The sequence below is a fragment of the Lepidothrix coronata genome, unplaced genomic scaffold (assembly GCF_001604755.1).
Source record: "Lepidothrix coronata isolate B3197 unplaced genomic scaffold, Lepidothrix_coronata-1.0 Scaffold182, whole genome shotgun sequence".
In the NCBI taxonomy this organism is placed as follows: domain Eukaryota; kingdom Metazoa; phylum Chordata; class Aves; order Passeriformes; family Pipridae; genus Lepidothrix; species Lepidothrix coronata.
Window position 1 is genome coordinate 473,635 of NW_016690362.1, and position 17,621 is coordinate 491,255.

The 17,621-nt window shown below is 38.9% G+C and overlaps 1 protein-coding gene across 8 annotated transcripts in view; it reads right to left on the reverse strand.

The window, feature by feature from the left end:
• Positions 1–1,876: 1,876 nt before the first annotated feature.
• PCNX1 (pecanex homolog 1 (Drosophila)) overlaps positions 1,877–17,621 on the reverse strand; it is an 88,245-nt gene continuing 72,500 nt past the window's right edge. For all 8 annotated transcript variants that reach the window (XM_017830667.1, XM_017830668.1, XM_017830666.1 and 5 more), the window contains 6 exons: positions 15,918–16,148; positions 15,292–15,566; positions 13,378–13,619; positions 11,878–12,314; positions 10,355–10,495; positions 1,877–6,833 (listed from right to left, as the gene is read on the reverse strand). In XM_017830667.1, coding sequence (XP_017686156.1) covers positions 6,693–6,833; positions 10,355–10,495; positions 11,878–12,314; positions 13,378–13,619; positions 15,292–15,566; positions 15,918–16,148 — 1,467 coding nt within the window. In that variant the 3' untranslated portion in view covers positions 1,877–6,692. The remainder of the gene's footprint in view (positions 6,834–10,354; positions 10,496–11,877; positions 12,315–13,377; positions 13,620–15,291; positions 15,567–15,917; positions 16,149–17,621) is intronic.

The following is a 17,621-nucleotide window of genomic DNA, read 5'->3' on the forward strand; positions in this document are numbered from 1 at the left end:
CGGCTAGCCGCTTTTGCTTGTTAGCTTTAATAAACTTGTTTTGATTTACCTTGCAACCGAAATTATAGCCTCTTTATCAATCACAAACCCCAAGGCAACCCCGGAGCGGAGCAGAGCAGCGAGGGGGAAGGCAGGCGGGGCTCAAGCACCCGCTCGCCGCACGCACAGGCACTGTGCTCACGGGGCCCTCCGGCGGGGGGCTGGAAGCGCCCCGAGCCCCCGCTCCCCTTAAGATCGATCCCCCCTTCCCCGCTCCCGCCGGGCCCTCAGAAGCGGCCCCGGGCCCGCGCCCCCCACACGGGCCGGCCCTGGGCGGGCTCTGGCGGCCTCTGCCGGCCGCGGGCCCCCCGAGCCCCGAGCGCGGCCCCGCCGCCCCACACCCGCAGCCGTCGGGGGCGAAGCCTCAGGGAGCGTCAGAGCCGCCTCTCGCAGGAGCAGCTCAACGACTAACTCCAACTGGCACGTCGGGCGGTGTTCTGCCTCGGGAGCTCAGAAAGAAACCTAAACCACCTTCTGATGACCAAAGGAAAACTCACGTAAGCTTATCTAACCAAGGACATCTAGAAAGTGAGCATGCCAAGGTGCTGCTGGAACTCAAGAATTATCTTTCTACACAAGAACTATTTTTCAGAGGAAGACCAGTAAAGAATATGATACAGGATCATCTTTGGCAGTACAAGGAAGCCAGGTGATAGGCATCACATTGACACCAACCAGGTGTATACTGTTGAAGCAAAGGCCCTGCGCCCAGTTCCCAGACATCAGCTCACAGGGATAGAGAGTCTTGGAGTTTGTGAACTGGATTTCTCTCAGGCAAAACTCAACTGGAAAACAGATTCCAAACACTAACTGGGGCTTCAGCTGCAATTTTTACCAGTTGCAGTTCTTCAGCTAACACTGACAGCAAGAAACAATGGACTACAGCATAAATCCATCTTCTCCTTTGCCACCCCTAAATCACTACTGGAAGTGCTGCTCATCCTTTTTTTGATAGTGGCAGCTGAAAGCACATCAGTTACAGAACTTTTGATCTGTTCAATGAGACTCACTTGCTTACATAAAAGAGTACTTGTTTTCCTCCAAGAAACACTTGCTATATTTGTACGTTCCTCTCTCATTCATAACTTGAAGCCTGAAGCAGCTAAGGTTAAAGTCACCTTGTCTAGTGCAAGTTGCAGATGCTTGTTCAGAGTTAAAAAAAGGAGAAACATCCAATTTTTAGTTTGAAAGACATAGAGCTGTCCGACGACCATTTTTGTTAGAAGTTAGTTTTTCAAACTCAGAGGGACAAGATGATGATGTAATTCTCTGTACTAGTGTGAAGAAATCTGAAAGAATGGACAGAGAGCAGCTGAATGTTTTTAAATTAGTTTCACCGTATCAACAGGTGCTTCATGTAAGCACAGTGTCCATCAGGACTTTACCCAATGCTGCACTCAGCTATCAGATCAAGGGCAGCAGAAAGTTAGAAATCACTGATTAAACCACACTAGGTAAAATATTTCCCTGGAAAGTATGATAAATGAAAAATTACTGAGCATAGACAGTACAGTAGTGTTCTGGGCTTTGAAAAACATTCAAGAAAAGGGAAATGAATGATAGAGAGAAAATGCTTCAAAGACAAACCATTCTAACTGCAGAAGAGAAGGCATGTGGCACTCCTTTATGTAAAAGCATGAAAACAGTGATGATGCTAGCAATAAAATAGGAATAGCTGAGATTATCCTTTCTACTACTACATCTACGTAAGAGGTAACTTTTAAACAAGAGAATCCTTCATTAAAGGGTGATTTGAATAAACTTAAAATAGTCCTTACAGGAAATTTGTGAGAATGATATCTTAAGAGAATGTAATAGTGCAATAAATGACAACAAGTGAAAAAAGGTTTTTTTATTTCTCAGTGTTTCTCCACTGTCAATACTGTCCTTTTGCTGCAACATGTTGCAAAAAACTCTCTGCCTTTTCCATTTTAAACAGCTACAATATTTACAGGCTGTTTCCAATAACACACGCAGACACATACACACTCACAGACACGCAGGAACACATATCCCTATCCCTGGCAATGTAACCATTTGCTGGTAGAGGCAATATATATTTTCATTGTCCATTAAAAACCAAAGCCATCCTCTCATTTATGCTCAACTCCCCTTTCAATTTCCTAACCAGCAGCTACTGTCAAGCTTTTGGGGGCGTCTGTAAGAAGTTACATGTCCAGCTATTTGATTGCCATCTTTCAAAGTTGTGGCCTAAGTGTACCAGGATTATCTATTCAAACTGTACATACCAGAAATCATAAAAATTGCTCATATTCAGATGTTCGTGACCAAGTGATGTAGGTATATTCCCAAAATCTTTTGGGGCAGCCATCTTAATCACCTTTTTAGAAATACGCATATCATGCTGGGGTAAAAAGTCACATGCGTTACTTTCCACCAAGGTGTTATGTACCCACTTTTTTACTAAGGCACCAGGAATTACCAGTATAATTTTTGAAAGAGTCCAGCCTCACTGAATGTACTGCATGAGATTATCAAATAGCAAGCCAGACAAGAACAGAATAGATGCCTATATAATAGGTATAAAATTCCTTAATAAAATCAAGTACATAAAACCTGTGGTGGTACAACCCCAATCCAATATAAGTCGAATAATATTGTTAATGGCATGAAATGCAATCTACCCAGCTCCATTTTGTGAACAGAGAGTTCTAAAAATGAAAAAGATCTTTAAAGCAGTGTTTTTGTATCTATAGTTCTAGGTTGTATGGTGGTGTGTGCATTACAGAGAAAGCTGAATCCAACTGCAAGGTATCTTTTCTCCCCCCTTGCCTAAGACCAGAGAAAGCTTTATGGCTGCTTGCCAAAGCACCAAAGGCATTGACCTGTGCCACAAGTCCTCATCTGTCACCTCACCAGTTATCCAGGCTTCTCAAAGAGTTCTTCAGACCCCAAGGCATTGTGAATATGAGATGAGGAATGCCTCATGATAACTGCACACCTGACTGGAAAACTCGGATCACCACGCAGACATGCCAGATGTCCCAGGCAAAGCAGCTGTAGCACCATTCAGCCTACATGGAATTATCTCAGAAAACAACCATCATCTTCCCACAACTCTGAAACCATTTCACATATGCTGAACCGTAAGAGAGATTCCCAGAATCCATCACTAGTATCATACAGTGCAAGTGGCACAGAAACTTAGGTGTCATCAGTGGTGTCACATATACAGTTTGAGGATTTTGTTTTAATCAGAACATTTTAAAAGATTTCACAGGGGAGTTAAATGGGAGGAGGCTTTAAAAAAAAATCAACTAATAGCCGTTTTTACTAATGAACATAATCTAAGTAGTGGGGTTTTCAGTAATTTTTCTGTAACTGAGTGTTTTACAGAAGTCCTAACATATGTACAAATAGATACCACCTTTAAAGCAATCTGAGAAAAAGAAAATAGACTGGGATCTACCTGAAAGCTACAACAGTGGGACTTCACTGGAATGTTCTTATGGCAAGAAGATATCATAATGCAAGTGGACAAAGTAAAATATTAATCTATAATGGGTTTGCATGGAAGAAAGATCTATAAAATACTACTCTATGGTAAACTCAATCTGGACTGACAGGACTAACTTGAGAATACCCATCTTTTCTATCCTCAAAAGAGAAGAAAAATATTACACATCCATACAAAAGCCAAGAAAAGAAAGCAAAAGATAAAAGTATCTCCATCTAAAAAAGAGGTTTGCACAGACAGATCTGTCTTGTGGGGAATCAGAAGAAAACAAACATGTTTTTGTCACTTGCACACTGGAAACCAAAGACACAAACCAACATACAATCACAGATGAATCTTAAAGAGTTCAGGAAAAATTTTAAAAAGTTGATTTTCCAAAGCCTTATGGAAGAGTGAAATTTCAACTAGGTGGCTTCTGTTGAGCACATCTGGAATAAATATGAAGATTATGAGAATGGCTTCACAACAGATGTTTGCTGAGTATCTGAATGAAGGTATTAACCTGTTTGCTGGCCACATTAAAATCTATCTCCTGAAGGCAACACACCAAAAGCCTTATGATTTAAAAAAACCCCAGAAATATCCATCAATTCTCTTTGCCCCTTAAAAAAAAGCCTCTCTCTTTCCCCATCTGCTGTTTGCTGATCTAATTCCAGGCAGTTACATATGCTCTAAAATTTCTGCGTCAACAAGCCATTAATTCCTATCATGTCTATTATCAGCAATGGACATTGTCCTTATCTTGCCCTGAAGGAGTGATTGTTCAGAGCCAGGGTTAACATACTGAAAGTTGCTTCAGTCAAGTTTAAAAAAAACCAACCCAACTATGTATTTTGTTTTTCAGTCATTTGTTTACCTCAAGGCTTCAGTACAAGAAAAAAAAAAGCAACAACCATGCAACTAATATCAAATGGGGGCTTATTTTCAAACAAACTTCTCTTTCTAAAATGAAGGAATACTCTTAGTGATAGAGGAAACCTGAAGGGTTAATTAAAGGGGTATTTACCTGAAGGGAAGGACATAGAATAAAACCTTATCTAAAACACTTTCAATTCAAAACTTACACATTTTCTTCATTCCTGATGACAGCAGTACCAGACCGCTAAAGAAGGTTCATCTACTGTACATTTCAGATATGCAGGAGATGAATTCAACTACACTATAATGTGTACATATGATAAATGATTTTGTTGTCCAATATAGTTTTAACTGTGGCAGATCCAGAACTGTGCATTTATACCATGACTGAATGGGACTGCACAGGAATAAACTGAATAGTAATATGCAACTGTAAGATGCACAGTATTTCGAGGACAAGTTTGCATAGTATATGATGCAAGCAAGGTCCCAGTATCATTCACTGGGAACAGTATCTAGAATTGAGTAGCTACCAGGCACACACTTACCCTTTCACGGCTAGATGGCATACAGTGACTTGAGTTGGAATACTAATGTTTCCTAGGTAGCTGTTCCTTCCTTTTTTTTTTTTTCTTTTTCTTTTCCCATATAATTTCACTCTTACATTAGGTACATAATGGACAATGTTTCTCTGATGTCAGAGAAATAATTACTATAACCTCTGTGGTATATCAGAAGTCTCTTCTGCTTACAATACATATAAAGAAGTGGAGGTGACTGGGAAGGAGATGGCTGCTCCCAAAAGCTAGGACTGTATGCAGTTTCTCCACAGAGTCCTATATAATTACAGGTCAGAAACAGGAAACAAATCATAACAGGTACATTTTTTTCTTACGGATTAAGAAAAGCGAATCATAGGAATTGCAAGTCAAGAACAAACCAGTTTCCCTCTCACACTCCCATGATAGTTCTGAGTTACTTGTTTCCCTGAATACACACTTTTAAAAAAATACAATAAAACCTAGGATATGTAACACATGAATAATTCAACTTCACAGTTATAAATACTCAAATTACACTTACATAGAATATATAATCACAGAAAATAAAATTCAAGTCATAGAAAAGAATGAAGACTAAAGGGAAAGAAAAGGCAAGGTGGTAAAAGTGATACAAGTTTAGGGCTGTGCCTTCTACAAAAGATCTTTAAAAACAGAAGTCAAGTTTTCTTGCATTCTTTTTTTTGTTATTGTTGGGGGGGAGGTTGTTGTTGCCATTTTTTCTTTTTAAACTGGATAGAATCAAAAAAACCTTCAAGCATCCATGAAGAAATCATGGACCTGCACCTCCCCCTAAAAAACTATAACAACCGTGTCTGCCAGAGAAAAGCCAATGAAACAACACAGCCAGCTCGGGGTGTAAAGAAGCCAAGCAGCTATGGTAGTGAAGGGAGGACAGATGAAAGGTCATATACTGGGGCCCACTTTAAAGCTAGACGTGTTGTACAGGTTTGAGGTACCACTGCCACCACAATAAAGTCTGATGTAGTACAGGGATACTCAGGTGCTTTTCTATGTATTTGTTATTTTACCATTTATTGTGAAGAGGATGCAGCAAATGCACTTGTACGAAATACAGAACATAGAACCAAACCCATGGCACAGCCCTTACCATCAACATGTATATGGAGAGGGAGGGGATTAATCCCAAAGGCAATTTAAATAATGGTATTTTATATACTTATATTTATATATATAAATAAATGTTCTCAGCAATCTCAGGGTTGTTTTTAGTGCATTGCTGTAAAAAAATTAGTGCAGTTCTCATTAATGTTTAGCTCATAAGGAATAAGAATCTATACATCTGTTCAGTCTCTTCTTGCCACACCTGAAACCCTTACACTGTTTCACCAAACTGAAGGTTTGTAGTCAATTTCTTTAAAATAAGGTGGATGAATTCCACGCACTCTGTGACAAGACATGGCAATTTTTGGCAAAACAATTAGAAAAATATGAGGTGCTCTGATCTTAGAACTGAAAAGTTTGTTGATTTAAAGCATTACGCAATGCATAACAAAATTTATAAACAAGAAGATATGTCTCAACAAATCTATCCTTCATGCAAGTGTTTCTTCAGCAGCTAACAACTTAAAAAAATTTCTTACACTTGTTTATTTGGGGAAAGGGACTTAGACAAATCTGTGTTTCAAGTCCTTTCCTACAACCAGACCAAAGTTTCATGTCCCAGGAGCTGCTTCTTCTGGACCCTTCTCTCTTCTGAACCGTTGGAGAAGGGGAAGTTTCAGTCTCAAAGAGCTTTACACTTCAGCCCCAAGTTCAAGGACTCCAGTTTCAACAACAGCAACATATTTATCTTCAATTTGAACCAGCAGGATGGTTTTATCTATATGTGACCGACTACTTGGATCTCTGCTGCAAGGCACCCAGCGGTGAATCACCTGGGGGAAAAAAAAGCATAATGTAAGCTCCATATGGAGAGCTGCCTTATCAAAGTTGTGGTTGATAATTCCAGACTCTTACAGGGCAAAAGGAGCAAAAATATAACTGCTATACTGACTTAATTGTTCATTTTTCAGCGACAGCATATCCACAGACAAGCTACTTGTTTAAGTCTTGCTGAAGATCTGCATCTTAAAATCACAGAATCGTTTAGGTTGGAAAAGACCTCTAAGAACAATGAGGCCAACTGTGAGAACAGCTTGCTTACCTGAGAACAGCCAGTCTTTGATTTAGATTTCAGCAGGGACAAAAAACTTGACCCAAAGCAGAACCAAATAGTTCATGCAAAGTGAGTAACAACTGAAAAACTGTTACATGTGTACAGATGTGGGATATTTTGATGCTCTAGTTGTAAGTCTTAAAATACTTCGGTGTTGTGCAGCACATAATGGCACAGAACTTCAGTTTATCAGGAGTTAGGTGTAAATTACAGTCTCCTCTGAGTCAAAGCCTTTGCCCTAATTTTTTCCCTACTCATTGTGAATGCAAGGTTGATCTTCTGAATTAAGTCATTCAAAGATAATTTAAAATTAGAAGTATTACAATGAGGAAGGATTTCAGAAATAGAGCTACAAACTACTCTCCCAGACTCCCTTGGATCTACAGAATTCAGGTACTTCAATCTGCTGCTCCCAAGGATACTGCCTGATATTGACCATTTCCATACAGGCCCTTGTATGACCTTGCACGTCTCTGCTCAGCTGCCTCCATAAAAATATACCCTTAACTTCTAGGTGCCTCAAAGAAACCATAAGAATGCTCCAGTAACACGGTTTTAAATATTGCCAGCTCCACAGAAACAGAATTACCTCAAATTTGCCAGCTGTGAGAAAAGAACCCTTCATTCAAGACAAGGTAAGTTAAAAAGCAAATAAAATTAATTTTTACAAAATCCAAGACAATACAGTTTTCAAGAGTTTGAAAGACACAGGTGGGGAAAAAAGGACAGAAAACCACGAGTGATCTGTATCTTCCAAGATCAAATCCAAGAGATCCACTTCATCTTCATTAAACCCAGCAGACAGCTGACTATTTCTTGAACACTGGGTGAAGGAGATTCAGCTTTGTCCACTGCATGAGATCTATGCTGCATTCACAGGGAGAGCATTTCAGCCAGGGAAGCATGGCATGTTTAGTTCCCTTTGATGCAACAGCATATTTAAGTGGTCTGTTAAAGTCTGACTTCGAAGTGTGTCCCTATAAACTTCCTACACAGCAGTATGGAATGAGGCCAGGAATATTCTATCCCCAGACACATAAAACATTGCCCAATGAAGTCCCAGGTACTACATCCTTGTTGTCCAACTGGTGTCTTTTGAGATAGCTAAGGGCTGATTCCAAAGGCATCAATATCATGGCTCCTTGAAAACTGTTTACATGCAAAAGTTGTACACAGATTAAAACTCACCACAACCATACCTCCACACTCAGTTTTACCATCTCTTCTATCATGACTGGCATTTATTTGGTACCCATAAATGATTGATAACATGCAAAATAATGTCACTAGATAGACAAGAGGTGATAAGAATCCCTTGAGAGGAAAAAGGTTCTTCTACATGCCAGTGTCATGTATCATAGAAAGATAATGCTGAGTATACCTTTATCTCAAAATGTGGAAAAAGCAGCTACATTACAAAAAGGACTGCTAAATTTAATTTCCTTGAAGAAACTTTATCATGTCTTTCTGCCTTATATATATATACACTGTACTGCATACTTAGCAAAATGAAAAGCAAAGTTAGGAAAAATCCTTTTTTCTACTCTGCAGCAAAGTTTTTAACTGAGTGCAGAAGTTCGTACTGAGAGCACTGACATAAGGCTTCATCAGGTAAACTGCTTGATGAGCAGCATCTCAGCAAGTAAGAATCATTTCTGCCTATTTGCAGTAAGGACCACAGCTCAAAGATCAGAAAGGGAATGCTATCCTATAAGCTAAGGAGTGTACTGATACTAGTATTTTAACCACAGGCAGTGGAAACCATGTCATCAAGTTAAATCCTCTTCTCCTAATCACACACTGGATAATCTGGTGCTTTCCCGTTTCCTCTTAGGTTAAAAGATGCTCTTCTAAAAAAACCTGCCAGTATGCTGCACCAAAAATAGATGAGAAGCATTCAGAACAGCAGCTTACTCTGACCTTTAAATCCTCTTGTTTTAATCTTTCTGTAACATCAATCACTGCACATGTCAGTGTGCTGCAGTTCACAAAATACATTCAAACTCCTGAAAAAAATTGTCCCATGATACTAGACAACAGGACATGTTTCAATATAACCCTCTACATTCAGTATCTTTATGACATTCTTGATTTGCAATAGTATGTCTAAACCAAACATTAACAGTGAATGTTTACAACAGCATTCTACTCCCAGGAGTTAACTACAAGGCAACTCTACTATCTTAAGAGTGGACTTTTAACTCTGATAAATTCCTTCCGTGAATAATTGTATTTTCAGGGCCCTTCCTTCACAAACATGTACCAGCAAGGTAAATCCAGCATACACTGTGTTACCGGCATATTGCCATTTCTTACCTGAAGTTTGCACATACATCCACAGTGATGTGGACTTTCAGATGGCAAAATCCATCCCCTGAATCCAATTTATAAGTAATGCCTCCAATTGAGGTAAACAGTTAAAGACATTCCTTCTAAACTGCCAAAACTGCCATATTCCAAATGAAAATACAGTTGTATTGATGAACCAATGCAAACACAATGTCAGTGACTTTTACTATTTATCACAGAAAGAAGAGTCACTGGAGCAACTTTATAGATACAAAGGCTAAAAAAAAAAAGTGTACACCTCAGTAAAAATCAAAAAGCTTCAAAGATAGATCTGCGTTTTTTCCTCATAAAAAGAGTCTAAATTGGGAGATAAGTTTTCTAACTAATGCAGTAAATTTTTATAAAATGTAGATGGAACACCCCTACGGAAAAGAGACAAAATTTCAAGTCATAGGCTTGCACAAGTTTTAGAACAGATTTCCTTCTTAAAGGGAAGAAAACACGATATTTAATAAAGAGACATCTAATAAAGAGACATCTAAAGACAATGTTATTTGGCTCTTTTTTTGATCAGAATAATTTAAAACCAAATACTGTTAATCATTCGATTTAGGAGCTGTTGGTAAACTAACCTTCTGTATTTGCTCAGGGATTTAAAGAAAATGAAAATGAAAATTGGATGAATGAGTGAAATGCCTGAGAGTTCATGACAAGAGGCGGAAGCAGGCAGGAAGGAGAGATGGTTGACATTTGAAACACCGTCCTGCATCTTTTGCATAAAGTTGCAGAACTATCTCTCTGCTTCAAATTAGGACAGCAACAGTGACGTTGAGGACAGCTGCTGATCTAACTTACTAGTACATCTATCTTTGGCCTTGACATCTAGGCAGACTGCCACAGAACCAAGACACTGCCTTAAGTTTAGCTTGGCAACTTCTGAGCAAAACTTACATGGCCTTCCATGCCTTCCTGAGGACTCCAGTCTTTCCAGCTGTTTCTTCCAGCTTTTAGCCGTATCACCTCATCTGGCCACTGCAGCTCTTTCCTTTTTGACACGTTGATCCCTTCCAGTACTTGACTGGGATCCATTAACTATAAGTAGGAATTGAGTTTTGACTGTTAGTTCAGCCAAAATTTAAAAGAAACAGATAAATTGTAACCTTTTGCATACTCCCATATAACTGGCTTTAACCCACTGAAATTGATTCCTGACCCATTTCAGTGTTGGAAACAAGCTCCAGGCTAGGAAACAGCCTGTGCAGCACTGAATTTGGAAATTAGGCTGTGGTTTCAGACACAGTTGACAATATGTCAGTTCACTAAAGCAACAGCTCTGGTTCCCTTTCCCACTTCTTTCAGTTATACTGGCTCACAGCAGGGTCTGGGGAGCTAGCACAACGTAAGCATTGGCAGCACACAGCGTAGTAGCAGGGAAGAGTTAAGTGATGATGAGCTGTTAAAATCGGCTCATTACTTCTTACAGAACATAATAAGTAACATGGTCTTAAAGAATTTATTGCTAGGCAGAAAAGTATTTATCTACTAGCAGGGTGAGATGAGACCCGCTCTGTGTTTTGAAGTAAACTGGTCTTTCCACAGGGGAAGCAGGAGAAAACTCCTGAAAACTACTTCTTATTTAAGGACAGAGAAAACTTCATAATGTCCACTATCCAAGGGCACATGTCCACTTTGCCTTTATCCTTCTCACACAGGGAAAGTAAGCAGCTTCATAAAAGGGTCCTTGCCTGCAAACAAAAGCTACTAAGGACAGACCTGAAAATTTACTTAGTTAACTTTGCCCACTATGATGCAGTTTACTAAGGATTACTCTAAACTGAGGTGACATCAGCAATCATGTTTATTATGATCTAGTCTATTAAATACACTTCTTGATGTTTTCCGCTAATATAATGCCAAAGACATGTATGTGGGGCTGATAAAAGCTAGGAAAGCAAGAATACAGATTTCTGGATTTTCAAAACAAGTAAGGCTGCCAGGATTAACTTAGTCAATAGTGTACTGTTTGCTGCTCATTAAACCCTGACATAGCAATAACCAAGGAATAAATACACGTGAAAGTGAAAACAAGTATATTTACAGTAACTTTTGTGGAAAATCTACTTGGTTTCAAAGAAAAAAACTAGTTGCTTTGTACCCTGCAAATGAAGCTGTTTAGCTTTACGTGCTGCAATGTATAAAGGCTAACTATGCAGTGGAACTGAGTTCCGCTAATGTTCTCAATGCTGTACTACAGCAAAACATAAATAATGTAAACCAGGAGCATGCAGGAAGGCTTCTTGTCCAGAAAACTTTTTTCTTACATTAGTTCTCCAAACATAACCACACAGAAACTGTATACCCAGACATTCCTGAATGTGTATGTATTTAAAAGTAATTATTTCAACAACATACAAAGTAACAACTAGCAAAAGCATGTGGAAACATAGGTTAACTTGTTCTTCTAGACTATTCACCTGGATTCTGTAAATAACGTCATCCTTTTTGGCTTGCATTTGATTTGCAGGGCTTGCATTGCCACCTGACTGAGTTTCAGCTGCATTACTCCCTCCTTCTGTCCCTAGAAAGCCCACAAGGGCATGCTGTTTACAGGCTGGGATGCTTTGGCTGGAGCTGCTAGAAGAGGGCAGTCCATGCTGCACGCTGACCCCAGTCTGGCCAGTAGGTTCCATTTGGTTCACCATAGATAGGCGGGACTGGATGGATGATGGGAGGTTACGAAGGGATATCTGACTGGTGGAAGAGCGCCGACAAGGCACAAAGCCTGTTGTGGATGTGCGAAGAGATGAATGACGACTGCCGTAGCAATAAGATGAATGGCTAGCTACTGAGGCACGGGCAGGGGAATGTCTGACAAGGCTGGACTGCACAGAGTGAGAGCTGTGACTGGTGCCTAAAAGTAAAAGATACAGAATCAGAGAAGTTTGATAAAGCCTCCCACACACATTAGATTGCTGACACACAAACATTTTAGAACACAGACATATAAAACTGATTGGTCTAATCAACATCATCTGCAACAGCTGTATCGCAGATCTCCATTGCATTTCACACAGCAGAACATCTGAATACATTCTACTCATCTCGGAATTTCATATTCTGTTCAATTCACAATCCCTGCCAGACAAGTAGCTTGAAAAATGCTTCAGTCTTGCTCTTTCTGCAATTTCTTCCTTAATATTAACACTTAAGTTTCCCAAACTTAAGGCAACAAGGCAGGTACAGATGTTCGTGTTTCAAAATACTGAATATTCTTTCTTAATATGCTTGACTACACATTCAAATTTTGGGTCAGAAAATTTGTTAGAACAAAAGCTGTTTTAAAACAAGTTCAGAAGAATTTAATACATCTAAAGTTAAAAACAAATTGCAGTTCATGAGCACTGGTGTCACTACTTTTCCTGTAATAAGTATTTGCAAATACCTCTTCACAGAGAGATAGATCTAACTATGTTCATTCAACTACATAGATGCATATTTTCTTTGTGAGTAAAGGCAGTCTTTGAAAAACTTTCTCAGTTTTACTGGTTTTCACCTCCCTAACTACAGATCACTATGGACCCTTGGATAGGATTCAGCTAGAATACTACAGAAATAGAGAATTCATTTCACTGTATAAATAAGTAATACAAGACATTCACAAAAAATGAAACAAGTTTAGCATTCGCAGATAATACAACGGAAGTGAAAAGATTCAACGTGTAGAGACATGTTATAAAAAGTTATTTAACCTATTTTGTCAGCACAACTATACTCCTTTTGCTCAAATCTGTTTGGTAACCTTGCACTGCATAAAATAGTATTGTAGTTTGAGATGAATCCAACAGCTCTTAACACTATATAAAATCACATCACTTTTGTTTGCTTTTTCTTTTAATTTAGGCCAAGGAGCTGAAAGGTCAGTTCTGGCTATAGGATTGAACTTGTATAAAGCTGTTTCTTTGTTTTAAGTTTACCCAGAGTGGAGGGATGAGTTGGTGGATGAGCTGCAGGAAAAGTTGTGGGATGAGCTGCAACAGGAGGATGCTGTACTGCTCCAGGTCCCTGCCCTGTAGTTGCATTCCCTCCTCCTTGTGACATGCTGCTCTGTGACTCATTGATAGTTGCATTATTACTTGTGCAAGAAGCTCCACCTCCAGCATCTGAATCTTCAATGTTTCCACCACTATTGCAGCCAGCTCCACAGCCTTTCCTTAGTCTGGAAACATAATACAATTGATACATTAAGTCAGGCCTCCTAATATCAGGATTCTATGAAATGCCTCATGACAAGCAAAAAGCTTGACTAAGCACAATCCACAGCACTCCCCAAAATCAGATAAAACCTAACTTTATTTTTTCAGAATATGCTTTGCAAATATAAATGCTGCTTTCTAAGAGATTGCAATTTTCTTCATGACAGCTATCCCATAACAGGGATGACAAGTCAAATGCTCATAGAAGATAGCTTTTTAAAAATTATCCCACCTCTAAAATACAATAAAGTGATAAAATTCTAAACCTAAAGTGTTGGTAGAACATCCCCATTATTTTGTAACAGTTTAGTAAAATTTATGCTACTTAACACACTGGTCATGCATACTGTTATATTGCAAAATCTTCAGTCTACTCAGAATAGCAGGAAAAGAATGTTTGCTGGATTTTTTTAAAATGTATTCGCTTTCCGTTACCTTCATAAATGCACTCATAACTGTTTGAAGCACATTTTGAACATTCAGACAGTAGGTTAGCCAACATTTCCCAGTATACATAACTGCACAGTTTTTTAACATTGTTTACACTAAAAAACTTCAGATGGACACAAAAAACACAGCACATTTCCTCCTCCCTTCAATTCCTACTTTTCAGTTTTCTTTTCTTTCTGTTGCACTCAAACACACTGATCAGTCCTTTCCAATTCTGTTTGCCCCAGGATCCAGAATCCTGAAGCTATATACACACCTTGGATCCAAATACTTGCTGTGTCATAGTTTCACCTGTTATTCTATTGAGTCTGACAAGCTGGTGGTGACAGGAGAGAAACACCTCTACAGTGAATGTGGCATATTCTGAGGTGAAGCAGCATGTTCTGTTTTGATGTGCCATAGACGTCTAAGTTAAATATGACTATCAGAACAGCTACAGGACTGTTCAGACTATGGCACTAGCTCCTGGGAGTGGTAAGAACTGGGATGCACGTTTCTGAATGCCACTCCTAGCTGCCACTGTTGCTTTTGGAGCCACAGTCACAGTGGCCAGAAATGCAAGTGAAAGTTCTATGTCCCATAAAACACAGAATGGCAACAGTTGGTACTGAATTACTCAGGGGTCATGTGGGGAAATGATTATATTATTACCATTCCAGTTATTTGTTCTGGCTCTGACATTCAGGGTTATTTGTAGGTACTCACGAGATTTTGAACAGCTAAAGCTTGTGTTACTATGCATGAGCATACCCTAACAACATTAATATTGGCACTTTCATGTTAAATATGTGCCAGACAGGAACCCTACCAAATAGTCCTGATTCTATAAAGATAGTATTTTAGACTGCAAAAGCAATAGTACTGAAAAAAACAGTATAGAAGTTGCATTGTCTCTTCATTATCAGACCTAATGTTAGAACTGAAGTTATGATTCTTGCATCTAGACTTTGTCTTCTTTTCTCTGAGCTCTATTTACATAGTTTGTGGTCTCAGCATTGAAGATTAATCCTGTACCAAAGCAGTTGCCACATGCTACTGATGTGCCCAAAATAAAACTCAAGGTGTGTTTATTTTTATGGGACTGACTCTTATAAATTATGCTGTGTTGGGCCTGTTGTACAGAACTAGTTAGTAGAATATGAGAGCATGAACACATACTAATGAGAACTCATTTCCTCAGCTCACCTGTGCCATGTAGACACTACGAAGTTTCTGATGTTTCCTAAGCTGATGGCTCCCCCAAGAATGTCCTTTAGCTGTTCATGACTATCTGAATAAGAAGTAGTCAGAGGTGAGACATAGATTGGGTATCCAATTGGCTGGTCACAAGAGGAGTTAATCATGTTCCTCAGAGCTTGTTTAGCGTTTTGGATACTTCCTCTCTCTGGATTACGATTGCGCAGGAAGACAAGCTCCTGCTGTTGTCCTGCCCACAGGCCACGCACACACTCCTTATTCACCTGCAAAAGCCAAGTAGAGAGAGGCTGTGTCAGAAAGTAAAGCAATGAGAGCCTTCATCAGCATATGCAATATTGCCCTGCAGAATGGTAAGCGTGCATATGCACTTCTTTAACAAGCTGAACTTTGGGATACAGGCTGCAACAATGACAATAAAGCAAATCTAAGAATGGGATGAGAAATAAGATATTTTAAGTCAGAAGGACCTGATTTCCTGATACAGTACTTGCACTGCATGAGAAGAAGCAGCCTTAGCAATAACAATAAAGATTTCAGTTCAAGTAGCAGTTTGGTACAGTTATTAAAACACACGACAACATAGTGTCCCACTGTGAAACGTGCACAAAGCTTACCTTAATGACCCTGAAACTGAGATACCGCTTATTTAGCATAATGATTTTATATTCATTGGTGCCATCATCCATCACATGACGCAGAGCAAGAAGGGACGGAGAATTGGAAAGAACTGCACTCCGCCAAGCAGGGTCTCCTTCATGTGCTATAACTAGATTTTCTTCGTGGGTTGTTATAGCTTCATAAAGGACAGAAGGATCATCATATTCATCTGGAGAAGTGAAGTGATCCTGTTTCCAAGAATACATGTTCAATAAGATATGATTAGCGTTTCAGATGTAGCTACATATAAATCCCAAACATTTCCAACTCTTGAAATGATCAGTGCATTACACAAAGTTAGTCATCAAAAATACTGAATATCTACTTTAGAACATTAAAGATAACCTCTTTTCCAACAGATTGGTTCTGTTCGCTTGTTTACTTCTTGTTTTAACTTAAAACCAAAATGATCAGAAGCACCTGCCTATCACTGATTCCAGTAAATTTCTAGGTGAATTTTACACTAGATTTGTATTTATTTATATTGCTTACAGAAGCATTTTAGTTTTAGTTTGTTTTCTTATTCATAAGCCTCCAACTGTAAAACACACTGAAGTAAAGCACTGATTATTCACCGAGACTGCATTATATGAAGAGAGCAACAGGAAGAAAACAATATTTCCTATTAAAAAGTTTACACGGATACTTGATAACAAACTATTTCAGCATCAGGTACTATCAAGACAACTTACATTACTAGCAGTCAAATAGAAACACAACATCTACAAGTTCAATTCAGTATTAGGTCACATTACTTTCTGGTTAAAAAAGGATTGTGGTTAATAGCCAAATTTCCAACACCAGCTGAAGCCTGGATATGTTTCTGCACTGCAAGTGAATAAAAACCTTTCACAGATTAATACAATAATGTTCAGAAAAAAAACAATTTTTTTTTAATTGTTAGAGTGATCTTTATTTTTCTCACTTTTTATTCCCTGACTGAATTCAAGCCCAATCTGCACAGTAACCCTCTGAGAACACTCCAGAGCCGTTGAAGTGGTACTTCTGCTGGTTTCAGTAATGATTTTGTAATTATTATGCTTTGCTACCTGTACTCCTAACATAAACTCTGAATTTAGCAGAATGTGTATGTTACATGAAAGAGTTGATTCAATCGCTGCTAGCTTTGGGGGACTTCTAAAGTCTGCGATGAAGGCAAAAAAAGAACCTTTAATAATCATTTTAAAAGTGCAATTAGGATTTGCCTTTGATTTGCCTATGATTTTTAAGTAATCTATTTTTCTAGAGTATCAATACTTTTCCTTCCTTACAGAGTACTTATCACTAAGTACATACTTTCCTGTACTTGCCGTGCACATTCGCTGGACAGAATTTGAGATTGTTCATCTTCACCCTCACTTCACTATAAAGACCAACTCTAATTTCAGCTTATTGCAAAGCAGCCTTCTTATTCTCACCTGAAATCTGTGATTACAACACTTCAAAGCAAAAAGAACAAGAAAAACAACTCCCATTGGAGGAGAGGGCTGTGCAGCTTTGAATACACGATAACCTTTTAAGCCAATTACACATGTGTAGAGAGGGAAGAGAGAGGGAAAATATCAGAGAAGTTTTTCATAAGGGAAATACCTCTAGATAGGTATGAAACAAGGCTTGACATGTTCTCTGATCTACATTTAATGTAATTTTCAAGCTCTGAG